General features: G+C 45.9%; 1 protein-coding gene across 1 annotated transcript; it reads left to right on the top strand.

The window, feature by feature from the left end:
- The first annotated feature begins 14081 nt into the window (after window positions 1-14081).
- Window positions 14082-18983, top strand: LOC117673693 (growth-regulated alpha protein). Its single transcript, XM_034431220.3, has 3 exons — window positions 14082-14459; window positions 16017-16100; window positions 18691-18983. The coding sequence occupies exons 1-3, from the start codon at window positions 14323-14325 to the stop codon at window positions 18692-18694; spliced, it is 225 nt and encodes a 74-aa protein (XP_034287111.3). The 5' UTR covers window positions 14082-14322; the 3' UTR covers window positions 18695-18983.
- Window positions 18984-20965: the final 1982 nt, after the last annotated feature.

The following is a 20965-nucleotide window of genomic DNA, read 5'->3' on the forward strand; positions in this document are numbered from 1 at the left end:
TTTATTTAAGATAGCAACGAAACCTGACACTTACATAACTGCTCTCTCTTTCTTGTCTAATTTTTTTTTAAATAAACACAGGTAGTCCTCAACTTACAATCATTCCTTTAGTGACCTTTTGAAGTTGCAATAGCGCTGAATTACGACTTGGTCCTCACATTTACAACGATTCACAGCCTCCGCAGGGTCCAAATTGCTTGGCAACTGGCAAATATTTATGACAGTGGGATGTGGGTCACACAATCTCCCTTTGTCACCTTAACAGCTGGCTTCCGACAAGCAAAATCAATGGAGGAAGCTGGGTTCATTTAACGACCGCATGATTCGCTTAACAACTTTAGTGTGTCAGGGTTCTGATGGATGCCCTAAATAAATCATGAGCCTCGAGCCAAGCTTCAAAAGAAATCCAGTTATTTATTAGGAGCTTCATGTCTGCACATTCTCAAGTGAAGCCAGCTCTGACCCCACCTAATTTACGCCCCAATCGTGACCCTGTTTCCCCCCTCCCCCCAGGGTATGTCATCAATCATATTTGCCAACGGAGCAATTTCATGGGTTGTAGAGACCACTCCTCTCCGTCCTCTGTGGGTAACTCTGGGAGACAACCTTGAGAGAGATAAATCTGGAATGTGCATCTGTCTTTGGCTGCTGTGCTGTTTCGTCGGTTTCCCATCCCCCCCTTGCATATGGCAAATTGAGAGCAGGCCAGGGCTGCTTTGCGAGTTGACATAATGATTCCCTTATCAACCATGGCAAAAAAAAAAAAGTCATAAAATCAGGCTCAAGTCATTTAACGACCGTCTTGCTTAGCAACAGAGAGTGTGGTCCCAATAGTGTTTGTAAGTCAAGGAGTCCCAGCATCCGCGCGCGACAATTAGCTGGCCTTTTTGCATGTGGCAGTGCTGGAAACGGGAAGAGCTGGTCTTCTGTTTTCTTGCGTGAGCATGTGCGCTGACCAGCTGATTGTCACAAGCACATGCGTACCAGAAACCCGGACTAGCTGGCTGGCGCGCATGCAAGCACCAGAAACCGGAAGTTCATTTTCAGGCGCTCGCATGTGCCCTGGGCAGCTCCTCTTCCAGATACCGACCCAGACACACACTCCCTTTTCGGCACTCAGTGACGAAAAGGTTCGCCATCACTGGTATAGGGTATTCCTGCCTGAGCAGGGGGTTGGACTAGAAGACCTCCAAGGCCCCTTCCAACTCTTGTTATTCTAATTCTGATACTATTCGAATGTCATTCCGAAAGAGGAAAGGAAGGAAATTGCTATGCTATTTCTGCTCCATCCTTTATATTGCTTCCAGTCAGACTCTTAAGATTGTAAGAATCCCGCAACGTTTGTGTCAAGAGTCAGACTTTTTAAAAAGAGCACTTTAATGCAGAAGAATTAGTTAGTCAACAGGCCAATCTTATTTTTTTTAATAAATTCATTTGCGAAGGCCACAAAGTGTTAGGCATGTGTGAATCAGTGGTGGGTTTCAAAATTTTTTACTACCGGTTCTGTGGGTGTGGCTTGGTGGGCGTGGCTTGGTGGGCGTGGCTTGATGGGCATGACAGAGGAAGGGTACTGTAAAATCTCCATTCCCACCCCACTCCAGGAGAAGGATACTGTAAAATCTCCATTCCGTCCCCAATCCAGGGGAGGTTACTGCAAAATCCCCATTTCCTCCTGATCAGCTGGGACTCGGGAGGCAGAGAATAGATGGGGGCGGGGCCAGTCAGAATTTTTACTACCGGTTCTCTGAACTACTCAAAATTTCCGCTACCGGTTCTTCAGAATTGGTCAGAACCTGCTGAAACCCACCTCTGGTGTGAATGTGGCGGAGATTACCAAAGGAGTATGTGTGCTGAAACGCTTGCACAGGTGGTCCTCAATTTACAACCATTCATTTAGTGACCGTTCAAAGTTACAACGGCACCGGAAAAAGTGACTGATGACCGTTTTTCACTCTTATGACGGGTGCAGCCTCCCCATGTTCTGGTGATCAAAATTTAGCTGCTTGGCAACTTCTTCATACTTATGACGGTTACAGGGTCAAAAGTCAGTTTGTGGTTTAACCGCTGTGTCATAAGATGGGGCAAAACTCATTTAGCAACCATTTCGCTTAGCAACGGATGTTTTGGGCTCAGTTGTAGTCATAAGACAGAACAAGTTGTTTCAAATAGAGGAAATGAATTGAGGAACACTCCACCATCAACACAGGAATGTGCTGCCCTCTATTGGTCAGTACAATCTTAGCAGGCCAGTTTGCCATCAATAGGAAATAATCTCAATACAGCTAGTCCTCGATTTTTCTGACCGTTTTTCACAGGGACGACCTTTGCGGCATCTCCAGGATCATGCGATCAAATTTTCAGATGCTTGGCAACTGGTTCCTATTTATGACCGTTGCTGTGTCTCAAACTCACATAATCCCCTTTTGCGACCTTCCGACCAGCAAAATCCACAGGGAAGCTAGATTCGCTTGACAAAAGTCTTACTAGCTTATCAACTGCAATGATTCACTTAACAATGGTGGCAAGGAAGGTCGTAAAATGGGGCAAAAACTCACTTAACAAGAGCCACGGTGGCGCAGTGGTTAGAGTGCAGTACTGCAGGCTACTTTTGCTGACTGCCGGCTGCCTGCAATTTAGCCGTTCAAATCTCACTAGGCTCAAGGTTGACTCAGCCTTCCATCCTTCCGAGGTGGGTCAAATGAGGACCCAGATTGTTGGGGGCAAGAGGCTGACTCTGTAAACTGCTTAGAGAGGGCTGTAAAAGCACTGTGAAGTGATATATAAGTCTAAGTGCTATTGCTCTTCCTCCCACCCTCCCTCCGTCCCTCCGTCCCTCCGTCTCTCCATCCCTCCCTCCCTCCTTCCCTCCCTCCCTCCTTCCCTCCCTCCCTTCCTTCCTTCTTTCTTCTTTCTCTTAATTCCCTTCTCATTCTCCTTCCTGGTGACGCCGTGGTTAGAATGCAATATTGCGGGCTGACTCTGCCCACTGCCAACAGTTCGATCCTGACTGGCTCAAGGTTGATTCAGCCTTCCATCCTTCCGAGGTGGGTAAAATGAGGACCCAGATTGTTGGGAGCAATCGGCTGACTCTCTAAACCGCTTAGAGAGGGCTGTAAAAGCACTTTAAAGCGGTATATAAGTCTTAAGTGCTATTGCTATTGACAAATGTCTCACTTTTTGAGACATTTTGGACTCAGTTGTGGTCGTAAGTTGAGGACCACCTTTAGTTCAAGGATATTTATTTATTTATTTATTTATTTATTTATTTATTTATTTATTTTATTTTATTTTATTTTATTTTATTTTATTAAATTTATATACCGCCCTACTCCCGAAGGACTCAGGGCGGTGAACAGCCCAAAAATAAAACACATAGATAACAAAATTTAAAAGGCAGTATAAAACCACATCAAATAATTTGGCCCGGGACAAATTAAAACACCTCCAATACTTAAGACAAATTTAAAATTTACAATTTAAAAAGTTAAAAGGGAAAAGTTAGGCCAGGCTAACTTTTCCAACCAACTTAAAGTTAGACCAGCCATTTAAGGATAAATGGCTGGTCGAAATTCCAAGACAGAAACCATAAATTACATATTGGGTGATGATGTGGCTTGTTCTGTCTACCAGGCCCGCTGACTTTTTAGGGGTTTTCTTTAAAGGTAGGTGTCGGTTGTTTTGTGTATCATTTGCACTTTGCTACTTCTGCTCTCAGGCTGCAAGGAAAAAGAAACTTAAGAAGGATGCATATAGCATCCTCGTAGCCGGACACCTGAAGGGACTTTCCTTCGGCTGCTGCTAGACTCTTGCGGATATTCCAAGCTGCTTTAAAAAAAAAAAAAGGATTTTATAACAGTCTGAAAAGAGCCATTTTTGAAGACAATGGTGAAGAGGAAGTTTTCTAATTTGCTGCCAAAAAGAGAAGAGCTTCATTGTTTGGGGGTATTCCTCTCGTCGTGGAAATGGTAATGCCCAGAAACAGCCAAGTCCTTTCCTTGCTGTTGCATCTTCATAATGCATGGAATAAAAGATGTGCCATTAATGAACATACATTATAGGTCTGTGATGGCGAACCTATGGCACGCATGCCACAGGTGGCACACGGAACCATATCGGTGGGCACGTGAGCTCAGCTGATTTTCGGGCCTTCTGGACCCAGGAGGAAACAGACTGTATCCTGCCTCCGGAGGGCCTAGGAGGGGGGGGGGAGGCCTGTTTTTTGCTCTCCCCAGGCTCTAGAGCCTCCCTAGGAGCCTGGGGAGGGCGAAAATAGCCTTCCCCAGCCCCCAGGAGGCCCTCCAAAGGCTGGAAACGGCCCGTTTGCCAACTTCCGGTGGGACTGGAAGGCCTGTTTTTTGCTCTCCTCAGGCTCCAGAGCCTCTCTAGGAGTCTGGGGAGGGCAAAAACGGAGTTCCCCATCACCCCTGGAGGCCCTCCGGAGGCTGGAAACAGCCCGTTTGCCAACTTCCACTGTACCATTGTGTGCCAAAAGTGGGGGGAGCATGGACTTGGTCGTGCGCGCATGTGCAGGGTGTGTGGCATATATAATTATGGGTGTGGGCACGCTCACGCGTGACACCCCCCCCCCGCTCTTCCCCTGCTTTTGGCACGTGATGGCAAAAAGGTTAGGCATCACTGTTATAGGTAGTCCTCGGCTTAGGACTGCAATGGTTCTGGCCCTTCCATTGCTAAGCAAGGTGGCTGTTAAATAAACCGTGCTTGATTTTATGACCTCTTTTTTCCCTGTGGTTGTTAAGCGAATCACATAGTCGTCAAGTGAATCCAGCTTCTCCGTTGATTTTGCTCGCTGGAAGGCGACTGGGAAGGTTGCAAATGGGGAGGGATCGCCTGATCCTAGCCATGTTACCACAGGCATAAATACATACAAGTTGCCAGGCACCTGAATTTGATTGCACAATAGTAGAGATGCGATGACAGTCATCAATGGGAGGATTGGCTGTAACTCCCTTTTTTTTTTCCAGTGCCATTTGGAACATTGAAAGGTTGCTAAATGAATGGTTGTAAGTCGAGGACCAACTGTATCATCCTTTTTTTCCCCTTTGCTTTTTGTCCTGATCGATGTAAAAAAAAAAAAAAAAAGGAGCCGGGTTTGATTGCATGTTGTAGTCATACTCCCGGACTGCAATATTTATTGTCCTGGCATGGAAAGTTAGGGAAAATGCTCTATTGCCAACTGCCCAGCACAGCCAGATCCAAAGGACTGGTGCAGACATTTTTTGACGTTGAAATGTAAAGAAAAGCAACTAAAATGATGAAAGGCCTGGAGATTAAAACATATGAAGAACGGTTGCAGGAACTGGGTATGTCTAGTTCAGGGGTCAGCAACCTGCAGCTCTGGAGCCGCATGTGGCTCTTTCACTCCTCTGCTGTGGCTCCCTGTCACTCAAAATATGCATCACAACTGCCAATGTAAGACACTTACCAGCATGTGATTTATTGAGCTTTTCAACTCCCGGTAGGCCAACCATGGATAAATCCAAGAAAAGAAAAGTTTCAGAAGAAAACAGAACGTTTAATTCAACTACATATGCTAGTTTTGTGGCCGCTCAAGAAATAGTCAGGCACGGGAAGGGTTTTGTGGCTCCCGGTGTTTTCTTTTCTGTGGGAAATGGGTCCAAATGGCTCTTTGAGTGTTTAAGGTTGCAGACCCCTGATCTAGTTTAATGAAAAGGAGGACTAGGGGACTAGTGTTCCAATATCTCAGGGGCTGCCACAAAGAAGAGGGAGTCAAGCTATTCTCCAAAGCACCTGAGGGCAGGACAAGAAGCGATGGATGGAAACTAAGCAAGGAGAGAAGCAATTTAGAACTAAGGAGAAATTTCCTAACAGTGAGGACAATTCATCAGTGGAACAGAAATTGCCTTCAGGAGTTGTGCCTCCCTGGAGGTTTTTAAGAAGAGACTGAAATGTTCAGGATCCCCTGATTAAGCAGGGGGCTAGACTAGAAGACCTCCAAGGTCCCTTCCACCTCGATTCTGATTCTGATTCATGGTAATGAAGGACAACTTTAAGGGAGGGAAGACAGAAAAAAAAATGTTCTTTTCTCAATTCTCCAATCCCACAGAGGAACAAGATTGAATATTGGCACCAATACCAGTATTTTAACCCATTCTAACCCAAGCCAGGTCTAATGGTCAAGACACCACACTAGAAACCAGGAACCTGTGAGTTCTAGTCCTGCCTTAGACACAAAAGCCAACTGAGTGACTTTGGGCCAATCACCAGGAGACAGTGAGTTCTAGTCCTACCATAGGCATGAAAGCCAACTGGGTGACTTTGGACCAATCACCAGGAGACGATGAGTTCTAGTCCCGCCATAGACATGAAAGTCAATTGGGTGACTTTGGGCCAATCACCAGGAGACGGTGAGTTCTAGTCCTGCCATAGGCATGAAAGTCAATTGGGTGACTTTAGGCCAATCACCAGGAGATCGTGAGTTCTAGTCCCACTTTATGGCATGAAAGCCGGCTGGGTGACTTTCGGCCAATCACCAGGAGACGGTGAGTTCTAGTCCTGCCTTAAGCATGAAAGCCGGCTGGGTGACTTTGGGCCAGTCCCTCTCTCTCTCAGTCCAACTCACCTCACAAGGTTGTTGTTGTGGAGAGAGTAAGAGGAGGAAGGAGTATTAGGTATGTTCATTGCCTTGAGTTATCATAAATCTATATAATAAAAATTAATAAAAATTAATTAATTATTCTCCTCGGCTTCTCCTTTCCAATAGGAAGGAGAAAATCCCAGTTCCCAACAACAACTTCTTTTTTCTTTCTCCGTGTAATTTTATGGGAGTGACGGCCAATATTTGTTTCTCGCTGCTTCAGTGGTGGGTTTCAAATTTTTTTACTACCGGTTCTGTGGGCATGGCTTGGTTGGCGTGGCTTGGTGGGCATGGAAGGGGAAGGATGCTGCAAAATCCCCATTTCCTCCTGATCAGCTGGGACTCGGGAGGCAGAGAATAGATGGGGGTGGGGCCAGTCAGAATTTTTACTACCGGTTCTCCGAACTACTCAAAATTTCCGCTACCGGTTCTCCAGAACTGGTCAGAACCTGCTGAAACCCACCTCTGCCCTGCTTCCCTTCTCACAGAAGTGGGGTAAAATTGCTGTTTCGTGGAACCCCACACCTTTCCCCGCTGACCAGGCATTGCAATGTCTATTCTGCCTTGGTCAAATGTTTCAAAATTATTTACACGAGGCACGGGACTTACTGCAAACTGATAAGATGGGAACTGTCATCCTTTGAAGTTCCTCCTTGCTTTCTCCTGGAATAGAAAGTCAAAACAGTTTCGCTTCGTTTCTCTGGTCCCGGACTTCATCCAGTTTTCATTTTGGGAAGCAGAAAAATGCTTCCCAAAGCATTTTTGGGAAGGGGTGTCTGTGTGTGTGTGTGTGTGTGCGTTTGTGTGTGTGAAGGGTGAACCACATAGGAGGACAATAGGAGTTTATATTCGAGTAGGGAAAACACACTTCCCCAAATGCAAACTTTTTTAAAAAGTTTTTTTTTTTTACAAACATATCTTTAGCTTAACATATTTTTAAATTTTTAATTTTTAATTGGTTTGTCATTTTAAACTGGGGCCAAATTAATATATATTCTTTTAATTGTTCTTAATGTTTGTATTGTATGTTTTTATCTGGCTGTACACCGCCCTGAGTCCCTTGGGAGAAGGTGCGGTATATAAATTTGAAATAAAATAAAAATAAAATAAATATCAATGCGTGAACAATGTGACACCTGGGAGTCATACATTCTAATACAATTAAAACGAATAGCATTAGTCATAGTTATTACTTTCAATCCAACATATATTTCTAATAGCGATGCATATTTATATAATCAATCTTTCTTCAATTATTCCATGTTTCCTCTTATTATTACTCTTATTTTATTATATTCCAATACAAATAAAACTAATAGCATTAGTCATAATTATTACTTTCAATCCAACTTATATATTTCTGACCCTGTGTTTCGCTGAAAATAAGACCCTGTCTTATATTTTTTTGAACCCCGAAATAAGCGCTTGCTGGCAGAGGGTTGTAGGAGGCTATCATAGCCAAAAACAGAACTCGGAAGACCATTTTGGCTAGCAGAGGCACTGCGGGCTGGTCCTTCGCTGTTTCCAGGGCGGCCCTGTGGGCCAGATCTAAGTATCTCGCAGGCCAGATCCAGCCCACAGGTTTTGAGTTTGACATCCCTGAACTACAACATTTTGTCCTGCCCACTCGGTGACAGCTCTTCAAGATGCTGTAAGATTTCCCCTAGGCCTTCTTCTTGTTAGGCTAAAATTTAAAGTTTCTTCTTCAGGATCTGGCCTTCTAAAGAGCAGTCCACGGTTGATCTCCTCTAGGACTGACCATTTGTTTTTTTGTTTGTTTGTTTGTTTGTTTTAAATTTGATTTATATGCCGCCCTTCTCCGGAGACGCAAGGCGGCCTACAATGCGCTAAGCAATAGCCTTCATACTTTTGTATATTTACAAAAGTCAGCTTATTGCCCCCACAAACTGGGTCCTCAATTTACCTACCTTAGAAAGGATGGAAGGCTGAGTCAACCTTGAGCCTTGGTGAGATTCGAAACTGCAATAATTGCAGGCAGCTGGTGTTAATAACAGGGTGCTTTAGACCACTGTACTACCAAGGCTCTTGCAGTCCAAGGGACTCGCAGGAGTCTTCTCCAGCACCAGAGTTCAAAGGCCTCAATTCTTTGGCGCTCAGCCTTTCTTATGGTCCAACTTTCACAGCCACACATTGCAACTGGGAAAACCATAGCCTTGACTATACGCACTTTTGTTGGCAGGGTGATGTCTCTGCTTTTTTAGTATGTTGTCTAGATTTGCCAACTAGATGGGGAAGAAATGGAGGTGGTGACAGGTTTTATTTTCCTGGGCTCCAAGATCACCACAGATGGGGACTACAGCCAAGAAATTAAAAGATGCTTGCTCCTGGGGAGGAAAGCTATTGAGAGATAGATATGCCAATTCTTCTCTACTCAGAAGATAAGACGATGTGTCCTTGGAGGGCAACCTCCAGGATTGTAGACTAGATGGGGAAGTAAAAAAAAGAAAAGACACCCCAACATAAATGGCAGTGATTCACCATGTTTACATCGCTTCGAAGATCAAAATGCAGAAGATGTCCACCAAGTCACTACTTGAAGGAGACTTCTCCTTCATAGAAACAGAGTCAATTGGATTGAGAAGGTCCTTCTCAGCTGCCCAGATACAATGAAGGAAGGTTTCTGGGCCTTTATAGAAAACTTCCCCCTTTTAAATTTCCCCCCTAGTCAACAGGTAAAACGGTATAATTACTTCTGCTTCAGAGAACACCAGGAAAAATAAACGGGTGCAGAAGTTTATACAGACAGACAAAGACGCATATATTCACCAGGGGATTTTTTTCTTTCAACCGGTCTTTTAAAGGCCATATCTGCAAGTTCCCTTTAGGAAGGAAAGGTTTATAAGGCGAAAACACTTCTTCAAACCATCCTTATTGGGAACCGTACGATCCAGCGGCGATGAAGGGCCTGGTTTTGATACTAACGCTGGTCATAATAGCTAATCACATCAGTCAGAACGATGGTAAGTCTCTTTTCTTTAATTTCAGCTTGACCCCATTGGGCTTAACGACAGAACCCATTTCCTGATACAGAATAACAGAGATGGAAGGGACGTTAGAGATCTTCTAGTCCAACCCTCTGCTTAAACAGGAGACACCGTGTAACATTCCAGACAAGCGGTTGTCCAATCTCTTCTTAAAAGCCTCCACTGTTGGGAGCACTCACAACTTCCGGAGGCAAGTTATTCCACTGGTTATCCCAAAGGTGCTTTTTTTCAAGAGGCAACTGGCCTTTCTGGTTTTTATAGATTAACAGAGTTGGAAGGGACCTTATAGGTCATCTAGTCCAGCCCCCCGCTCAAGCAGGAGACCCTACACCATTTCTGACAAATGGCAGTCCAATCTTTTCTTGAAAGTCTCAAGTGAGGAAGCTCCCACAATTTCCAAAGGCAACTTCTGTTCCATTAGTTGATTGCTCTCACTGTCAGAAAGTTCCTCCTCATTTCTAGGTTGAATCTCTCCTTGGTCAGTTTCCATCCGTTATTCCTTGTCTGGCCTTCAGGTGCTTTGGAAAATAGCTTGACCCCTTTCCTCTCTGTGGCAGCCCCCCAAGATATTGGGGATATTGAAATGTTTTAAATGATGGGCCAAACTTTATTTAATTATTTTAAATCTATTTTAACTTTTGTGTACAAATGTTTTACTTTGGCTGTTCACCACCCTGAGTCCGAAAGGAGAAGGGCGGTATAGAAATCTGAAAATAAAATAAAAAAATAAAAATATTGGAAGGCTGCTATCATGTCTCCCCTGGTCCTTCTCTTCACTTGACTAGCCATGCCCAGTTCCTGCAACCGTTCTTCATATGTTTTAGCCTCCAGTCCCCTAATCATCTTTGTTGCTCTTCTCTGCACTTTTTCTAGAGTCTCAACATCTTTAGATGTTGCTATGGTTGCGTGAGGTCTGGTTGTAAGTCCCTTTTTTCGGTGCCATGGTAACTTGGAACAGTCACTAAAGAAATGGTTGTGAATTGAGGTCTACGGGTAAAGTTTTGCTATCAGCACTGGGTCTGCCCCATCCAAAAAGAACAGCTAGGTGTAATGAATTCGCTACCATCACTTCTGTTCCACCCTGAAACCTGGCTTAAAGGAGCAACGCTAAAAAGAAGGAAGATGCCATTTGAGACACATGATGGCACCCTTAGACAATGATTGGAGTACCTCAGTCTCGTTTTGCACAGTCTAGATCAGTGTGCTGCCCAAACATTTTGCCACCAGGGACCCGTTTTGTGGAAGACAGTTTTTCCACGGAATGGCCAGGGGGGTTGTTTTTGTTTTGTTTTTGTTTTTATTAGATTTATATACCTCCCTACTCCCGAAGGACTCAGGGCGGTGAACAGGCACAAAATAAAATACATAGATACAAAAGTTAAAAGACATAATTAAAACCAGATAAAATAATTTAGCCCGAGACAATTAAAAATCCCAATAATTTAAAACAGATTAAAATTTCGATTTAAAAGAATTTTAAAAACAGGGGAGAAAATTAGGCCAGGCCGGCTTGCTGGAATAGAAGAGTCTTAAGAGCACGGCGGAAAGTGCGCAGATCCGGGATCCTCCGTATCTCCGGGGGGAGCTCGTTCCAGATAGTAGGTGCCCCCACAGAGAAGGCCCTCCCCCTGGGGGCTGCCAGTCAACATTGTTTAGCTGACGGCACCCAGAGGAGCCCCTCTCTGTGAGAGCGTACCGGCCGGTGGGAGGCTGCTTGTGGTAGCAGGCGGTCCCGTAAATAACCAGGTCCTAAGCCATGGAGCGCTCTAAAAGTGGTAACCAAAACCTTGAAGCGCACCCGGAAGACCACCGGGAGCCAGTGCAGCTCGCGCAGGAGAGGTGTCACACGGGAGCGCCATGTTGCTCCCATAACCACCCGCGGGGCTGCACTCTGTGCCAGTTGGAGCCTCCGGGTGCTTCTCAAGGGGAACCCCATGTAGAGAGCGTTGCAGTAGTCCAGGCGGGAAGTGACGAGGGCATGAGTGACTGTGTGTAGGGCTGGGTGGGTGGGACCTAGAGTGCTACCTAGATCAGGGATGTCAAACTGGATTTCTTGGAGGGCCGGATCAGCATTGTATTTGTTCTCCATGGGCTGGGACAGGGGGAGGTGGGGGGAGATAGGACAGATGGCCTCCTGTAGCATCCTGTTGGCCAAAACGGGGCACGCCCCATTTTGGCCGGCAGTGTGCTGCAGGAGGCCGTCCAGGCCAAAAATGGGGTGTGCAGGGGCTCCCCTGTCCCCCATTTTCACTAGCAGAGGCACCACAGGCCAGTCCTTTGCTATTTCCACACTAGCCCCACGAGCCGGATCTAAGCACCCCGCAGGCCATTTGACACCCCTGACTTAGATCCTGCAAATGCCCAGGGATTGGGGAACCCCTGTTCTTGATAATACGCCGCACTCCAAGGCACAAAAATAGCTGGTTAAAAAGACTCTCTTAAGATACATTACAGCAAGGGCAGCCATCAAAATACCCTGTTAAAAAAAACCTATAGAAAATAAAAGATCAAAGAAGAGGGTTTAAAAAAATAAAATAAGCAAATGGTCTTTCAACGACAACAACAGCAAAAGACGTGGTGTAATAAATAATGATAGATTTGTATTCGCCATGCTGGTACAGGTGGATGCCCCATGCAAGTATTGCCCTACTGCAGGAGTCCCCAACCAGGGCGTGGGATTCTACCTGTTCGGGAGAACCGGTAGCTCCAATGATCAGCTGGGAGCGAACCGTTTAGCCCCGACAACCAGATGGCCTCACCCACCCCCACCCGCGCTATTTTCCTACCTTTATCTTCTCAGCTGATTCGCGCGGCAGAGCAGATTGCCGCGCCTCAGCTGTGTTTCTTCTACAAAGAAACGCGGAAGTGAAGATTTCTTCAAACTGCACACGCGTGCACAGCGCACGCATGCAAAGCGCATGATCACCGAACCAGTTGTTAAACTGGGAGGATCCCACCACTGTCCCCAATCCCTGGTTTGTGGGCTGCAGCATGCCAGCAACCAGGCTACACAAATAAACAAAGCCCCATCTGTGGGATGCAAGGCAGCACATGAAACCACGACCCCTCCGGTCAGGGTTGAGTTCTACTTACCTTTACTACCGGTTTGGTAGTAGAAGAAGCTTTTGCGCATGCGCAGATCGCCGATGATGACATCCGGGGCAGTGGGCGGGGCCTCCTGCTGGTTTTACTATCGGTTCTTGCGAACCGGTCCGAACTGGGGGCAACCCACCACTGCCTCCGGTCCACGGAAAAATGTTTCTCCCAGGAACCAGTCCCTGGTGCACAAAATGTTGGGGGCCACTGCTTTAGTTGTTCTCTTTTGTCAACTAAAATTCTGAATTTTTACCTTTGCTGCTGACACCCGAAACCCAAGCAGCATATAAAGTCACCTTTTCTACTTTTTCTTGTAAATGCATTTCTCTCAACTATTCAACATTGTGCAACAGTTACGAGAAAGTTTCTTGGTTCTTAAAGTCACTAAGAAACAAGACCAGTGAACAAAGTTTGCTTACCAATCTTTTAATTTAGATGGTTCAGTTAAAGTTTTCATTGTTTGAAGATACTGTGCCTGAAAAATCCTATGCCTAAGAAAGAAATGGGGAGGAATTAAAAGAAATGTTGGAAGAGTAACAGCATATTTAAGGTTTCTACACCTTGTTAGAGGTTTGTAGTTTTGGTGGCATTCATACAATTACTTTCTGCATATGTACACTGCCCAGAGTCACTGTGTGTGAGTTGGGTGGTTATATAATTTTTTTAAAATAAATAAAAATAATAATAATTATACTTGGGTGTTTTTTGAATGTATGCAATTCAAAGTCCAGAAAGGGTGCATTTGCTCAATTTCGTAAGCCAACAGAAAACCTACACTTACCTAGCTACACTTTGCTAAACTTTGACTATTGTGCAAATACAACAACTGGGCCAGTGGGAGGTTTCAAATTTTTTTACTACTGGTTCTGTGGGCATGGCTTGGTGGGCATGGCATGGCTTGGTGGGCATGGCAGGGGAAGGATACTGTAAAATCTCCATTCCCACCCCAATCCATGGGGAGGTTGATGCAAAATCCCCATTTCCTCCCGATCAGCTGGGACTTGGGAGGCAGAGAATAGATGGGGGCGGGGCCAGTCAGAATTTTTACTACCGGTTCTCCGAACTACTCAAAATTTCTGCTACCGGTTCTCCAGAACTGGTCAGAATCTGCTGAAACCCACCTCTGAATTGGGCCGTCATCTGGAGAAGTGTGTTATTACAGATTTTGGATGTATGCAGTCACAATGGCTAAGATCCTATATATCATGCTAACCCATTGTTTGTTACATGAATGGCTTGTAAAGAATCCTGAGCGGCTTGTTACATACTTCAGGCATAAACCACGGTTTCCAGAACCCAAGCTTGGAACTCATCCATGATGCTAGGCAACGAAACAAAAACAAACACATCGCGACATTGTCTATTGTGTGAGCCCAGTGAATTGTGGTTTATCCATTAAACTGCAATTAAAACAATAACTTACAGCTATTCTTTCAGCCTGGAGTGCTTAACCGGCTCGAGGGCGATGACCCAAAGAAGCGAAATAGTTAAACTGTGTGATACTGAAAGCTCTTTGGAGGAAAAATTTAAGATCAAGATGTCAAGAATACACTAAGAATACATTGCAGTAAATTATAAAACGTGTGTATTGGTTTGCAAACAGGTATGGCATTCGAAGGGCATGTCGCCCACTTGGGAAGATGCAAGTGCTTAAAGCAGATTTCAGGGTTTTTTGGACTCAGACAAGTGAAACGCATTCAAGTCATCCCCAGAGGAATACACTGCCGAAGAACTGAGATTATGTAAGTGAGCTTCAATCTGGATTAAACAGTCTAGAGCAGTGATGGCTAACCTTTTTGCCATCGCGCGCCAGGAGCGGGGTGGGTGGGTGTCGTGCACATGCGTGCCTACACCCGTAATTCTATGCGCCTTGCCCCTGCACATGCGCATGTGACCCCCCCCACGCTCCCCTTGCTCCTGGCACGTGATGGCACGGTAGGCCCATTTGTTGCTCTCCCCAGCCTCCAGAGCCTTCCTAGGAGTCTGGGGAGGGTGAAAGTGGCCTGCACCCCCCCCGGAGGCCCTCTGGAGGCCAGAAACGGCCCGTTTGCCAACTTCCAGTGGGACCAGTGGGACCGGAAATTGGCAAATGGGTTGTTTTCGGCCTCTGGATGGCCTCCGGGGGGTGGGGAAGGTTGTTTTTGCCCTCCCCAGACTCCTAGAAAGGCTCTGGAGGCTGGGGAGAGAGAAAAAAACGGGCCTTCCCCACCACCACCCCGAGGTCCTCTGGAGACAGGAAACAACCTGTTTCCCTACTTCTGGTGGGCCCAGAAGGCCCGAAAATCAGCTGGTAGTAAACTCACATGCCCACCGATATGGCTAAGTGTGCCACCTGTGGCACATGTGCCATAGGTTCACCATCATGGGTCTAGAGCAGGGGTGTCAAACTCAAGGCCTGTGGGCCGGATGCGGCCCACGGGGTGCTTCGATCTCGCCCCCCGGTGCCGGCCTGGAAATATCAAAGGACTAGCCCACAGTGCCTCTGCCGGCCAAAACTGGGTGTGTTGCAGGAAGCTGTGAAGCAGTGGTGAGTTTCAACCGGTGTTACCACTGGTTGATTTTGCGCACACGCTTTGCGCACGCTTCGCACGTGCAGCCCCCCCGCAGCCCATTTTTGGTCAGCTGTGTGCTGCAGGAGGTGTCCATCCTGTCTCTCCCCTCACCCCCGCCTCCCCTCCCACTGGCCCATGAAGAAGAACTGCAATGCTGATCCGGCCCTCGAAGAAATCCAGTTTGACACCCCTGGTCTAGAGGAAGCTTGTCATGTGGAACATGGGTCCCCCCCCTAAACCAGTGGTGGGTTTCAAAAATGTTTCACTATCGGTTCTGTGGGTGTGGCTTAGTGGGCGTGGCATGTCTTGGTGGGCGTGACTTGTGGGCATAGCAGGAGAAGGATACTGTAAAATCTCCATTCCCACCCCACTCCAGGGAAAGGTTAGTGCAAAATCCCCATTTCTTCCTGATCAGCTGGGACTCAGGAGGCAGAGAATAGATGGGGGCGGGGCCAGTCAGAATTTTTACTACCGGTTCTCCAAACTACTCAAAATTTCCACTACCGGTTCTCCAGAACTGGTCAGAACCTGCTCTAAACTCACCTCTGCCCCCAACCCCCGGGCCGTGAACCGATATCGGACCGTGGCACACAAGAAATTGAACCACGGAAACAAGTGAAGCCCCATCCGCGGGATGCGGACAGCACACACAAAACCACGACCCCCTCCGGTCCGTGGGAAAACTTCTCTCCACCGATTGAGGGGGCCGCGGATCTGGAAAAACTAACAGCTTCCTTTCTCTTTCAGATTCACTCTGATAAACGAATGGAAATATTGTGTCAACCCTGACACTCCTTGGGTGATTTCATTGCTTAAAAAGCTGACCAAGAGGTACAGTCTTGCATATTTTTATTTATTTGTACTCTGTCTTTATTTTTACAAATAAGGCGGCAAACCTATCCAACACGCCTTCTATTTTTCCCACAACGATAAACCTGTGGGGTGGGTTGGGCTGAGAGAGAGAGAGTGATTGGCTGGCTTTCGTGGCTAAGGTGGGACTAGAACTCATCATCTCCTGGTGATTGGTCCAAAGTCACCCAACTGGCTTTCATGCCTAAGGCGGGACTAAAGCTCAGAATCTCTGGTGATTGGCCCAAAGTCACCCAACTGGCTTTCATGCCTAAGGCGGGACTAAAGTTCAGAATCTCTGCTGATTGGCCCAAAGTTACCCAAACTGGCTTTCATGCCTAAGGTGGGACTAAAGTTCAGAATCTCTGGTGATTGGTCCAAAATCACCCAACTGGCTTTCATGGCTAAGGCGGGAGTAAAGTTCAGAATCTCTGGTGATTGGTCCAAAATCACCCAACTGGCTTTCATGCCTAAGGCGGGAGTAAAGTTCAGAATCTCTGGTGATTGGCCCAAAGTTACCCAACTGGCTTTCATTCCGAAGGCGGGACTAAAGTTCAGAATCTCTGGTGATTGGCCCAAAGTCACCCAACTGGCTTTCATGGTTAAGATGGGACTTGAACTCACAGTCTCCTGCTTCCTAGCTTTGTGCCTTAACCACCAGACCAAGGTTTCCGAGAGCCAGCCTTGTGTAGTGATGAAGGAGCTGGCTTAAGAGCAGGGGGGAGACCATCTCCCTTAGGTATGGAGGCCACTTGGGGGAACTTGGGCCAGTCACCCCCTCTCAACTTGATCAGTTTCCCTTTTGTGAGAAATGGCCATAGTCCAAAATTCTTTTTTGCATTATGTATATTGGTGACTTCACGGTGAGAACTAGGCAGATACAGTACAAGGCAAGATTCTGAGACAAAGATTAAGAAAGGGAACAAATCAGAGGATTTCATGTAACCTTCACGTAGTCCTTGATTTATGACTGGTCACTTCATTTTTAGGATCTTCCCAGGGATACCTATCAGGGGTGGGCTGATGGGTGTTCGCAGAGGTTCGGGAGAACTTCTAGCTAGGTTTCTGTATAGTTTGGAGAACCCCCAAATCCCACTCCTGGCTGGCTCCGCCCACCCCTCCCCCTCCTCCCAGGAGTCCCCACGCGCCCCGTTTTGGATGCAAGTAAATGCAAGGCACATGCGGAGGCTCAGGGAGGGTGAAAAACAGGCCTACCGGAAGTTCAGAAACAGGCCTGTTTCCAGCCACCAGAGGGCCCCCGGAGCCTGGGGAGGCCGTTTTCACCCTTCCAGAGGCTCAAGGAAAGCCTCTGGAGCCTGGGGAGGGCAAAAATGCCCCCTCACCATGGTGCAGGAGGCTGACTAAGCCACACCCACCATGGTCACACCCACCCAGCAACCAGGCAGAGAACCCCTTGCTAAAATTTTTGAAGCCCACCCCTGATACTTATGACCCAGGTTCGAAGTCCTGACAGCCAGCTCCTCTCCTCCCTGTAGTCACATGATTGCAGCTGGCCCACAGTTATACCCCTTTTGATGGAAGCAAATGACAGAAACTGGCAAAATCTGCCAGAAATCAGTCACATGACCACAGGATGGTACAAATAGCCATAAACATGAGCTGATTGCCAAGCACCCAAAATGGGATCCTGTGATTATGGGATGTGTGGGGTGTATGTGGCCATTATAACTAGGTTGTAGGGTAGCTCTGGGGAAGTCTGTTTTAACTTCAACTGGTCACAGACAGAGCAACCAGTCACTAAGTGAGGAGGACCCCGTACATTATCCTGTACAAATGTACGTCTTCTTTTGTGAAACTGCTCAATCCACAGAAGAGTGTCCTGGATCCAAAAAAAAAAACAAATTATCATCCTTATCCTCTTGTCTAGCCCTCTACAAAATAGGAGAATCACATGATTGGCTTATCATGTTGGCTGCTGTAAGGATTAGCAATGTAAAACGAAGTGGTTTGAACGTTTTCAACAATAAAGTTGTTATTTCTTGGCTCTTGGGGAACCATACCAAAAATAACATAGGATTCAACTCGTATAAGGAGTTACGTATGGATTCTATGATTTCTAAGTTTTGTAATCCTTTCATTACGAAGCACTTATGGCAGGGGTGGGATTCAGCCAGTTCTGACCGGTTTGGGCAAACCGGATGCTAATTTTACAATGACTGGCTGGCTCCGCCCACCCTACCCCACCCCTCCCCTCCAAGGAGTCTCCACGCGGCCCGTTTTGGATGCCAGGTAAGCGCATCCGCGTGGAAGCTCTGGGAGGGCAAAAAACAGGCCTCCCGGAAGTCTGGAAACGGAGGGTCTCCGGAGCCTAGGGGAGGCCACTTTTGCCCTCCCGGAGGCTCAAAGAAAGCCTCCAGACCTTGGGGAGGGCAAAAATGCCCCCCCCCCCGTAGTGCAGGTGGCAGAGTAGGCCACGCCCACCATGGCCATGCAGAGAACTGGTTGCTAAAATTTTTGAATCCCATCCCTGATTTATGGCTGTTTTTAACATTTAAAATCGTCAAAAACTTACATAGGTTATGTAATAACAACAAATTTGCTTTGATTGCAGCTAATTGCAAATGGATTTTTTTTTTCCCCTGGGGGTGAACTCCTCCTCTTAAGATGTCTTGAGAAAACAGCCCGTATCCTGCAAGCATCAGGTTTATCTTTCCATATGTACAGATTTAATTGCATCCGTTCAAGTGGCAATTTCTCCATTCCTTGGAAAAAGCTGGGGGCAGAAGGCAGACACGAGAAAATAATGACTGTTTTGGAATGAAATGCGTGATATTGTTCTGTTTGCTTAAAGGAAAGTTAACAATTCTGGCAAAGCTGCTATTGAATAATTATACTATGCAGCTACTCTGCAGTTACCACCCAGAGCTACGGCTTCACAGCAGTTTTGCTTCTAGTTGGTTTCTAAGAATTATGATGTACTCAGCATGTAGTCTCTGCCCCCAGGACTCATAATCCTGCTCGTATCCTACATATTCCCTCAAATATTTTCTTTCTATTTTGTACTCTGCAAGAATGTCTCAGCTATTTTGCTGAAAAGAGAGGGAAATTCACAAACCATTCAGAAGTCGATAAAAATAACGGTTAATTTCGTATGAATGAAATTAACCTTTCAGGTTGTGGCTGATGGGTAACCAAGCCAGGCCTACTCTTTCTGACTTCACTTTCCAAACCACTATGCGTTGCTCTGTTTGTGGCATGTATGCACCAGGGGTGGGTTCTACTTACCTTTACTATCGGTTCGCAACGGGAGCGCGCGTATGCGCTGATCACCCATGATGACGTCGTGGTGGGTGGGTGGAGCTTTCCGCCAGTTTTACTACCAGTTCTATAGAACCGGACCGAAGCGGGGGCAACCCACTACTCAGTGGTGGGTTGCCCCTGGTTAGGACTGGTTCGCAAGAACCGGTAGTAAAACCGGCGGGAGGCTCCGCCCACTGACCCGGACGTCATCAGGAAGCTTCTGGGCATGTGCAGAAGCTTCTGGGCATGCGCAAAAGAACACGCAGCCCCATTGCGAACCAGTAGTAAAGGTAAATAGAACCCACCCCTACCACTACTGGTATCCACAATGTATTATGTTTTAGATATTTGCCGCAAACTATAACAATGCCTAATGTTGTGTTGGCTGTGTGATGAAAATATATATTCCTTTTGCAAAAAGTGCCACCAGCTTTCTTTGACATGTTGGATACATTTGGAGTTTCGAAAAAAAATCTTAGGAGCTGTTGCAAAACTGATCTTTATAATGGAGGCTGGCAAGAGGATTATATAATTTGACTCCGGTGTCCATTAAAAAACAATTTTTAAAAAACGACCTTTTCCAACTAACTGAATTTATTAAAAGACATGAAGTTTGTTCAAAAGGCATAAACTATGCAGCCGCAGACATTTGGAGATTATACAATTCTTCTTTTTTTCTTCTTTCACTGCTTGAAAACATCCTCTTTTTTTGAGCCAATCAGCAAACAGGGATGACTGTTTGTCTATGCTCCAGAACTCCATCAGTAGCCTAGAGCAATGATGGCTAAACTTTTTGCCGTCACGTGCCAAAAGCAGGGAGAGTGCAGGGGGGGAGCATGTGTGCGTGGCCACGCCCGTAATTAAATGCGCCCCACCCCCCGTGTGACCCCCCCATGCTCCCCACGCTTTTGGCACGCCTTGACTTGCAACAGCGTGTTTAGTGACCATTCAAAGTTATGGCACTGAAAAAAGTGACTTATGACCGTTTTTCATACTTATGACCGTTGCATACGATCATAGTCATACGATCAAAATTTGGATGCTTGGCAACAGTTGTTTCAAATTTAGGAAATCTAAATTCTTTCTTGCACCTCAGGATGTTGCATCTGATGCTCACTCAGTTAAAAATTGTTCCATTGTAGACTCCGTACATTTCTGCAATTTTTTTATTTATTTCAAATCTCAGGATTTTCTCATCTCTTCCATTTCTTTTGTTCTTCAACATTAACGGAATTGCTGTAAATTATTTGTACATCGATATAATTATTATTTTATTAGAATGTAATTATAAAATGTTTGTATTCATAAAATTAAAGTATATATTCATCATCACAGTGAAGATTATGCCTATCAACTGAATCTTTTTTTTTCTTTTAATCAACACAGGAATACAGTAGTAGCCAAAATTGTGGAAAACTTTTGGGAAAAGTGTATTTTCTAAAACTAGCTAATAACACCACTTTTTTGGGGGAGTAGTACCATAATATTATACATCAATGAAGAACGTAATGCAATAACTTTTATGAAGGATTTGCTATTAGAATAGCAGTTACAGTATAAAGAAGAAAAGCGAAACACGTAGAAAA

The sequence above is a fragment of the Pantherophis guttatus genome, chromosome 8, assembly GCF_059756535.1.
Source record: "Pantherophis guttatus breed Tessera chromosome 8, ASM5975653v1, whole genome shotgun sequence".
Lineage (NCBI taxonomy): Eukaryota > Metazoa > Chordata > Lepidosauria > Squamata > Colubridae > Pantherophis > Pantherophis guttatus.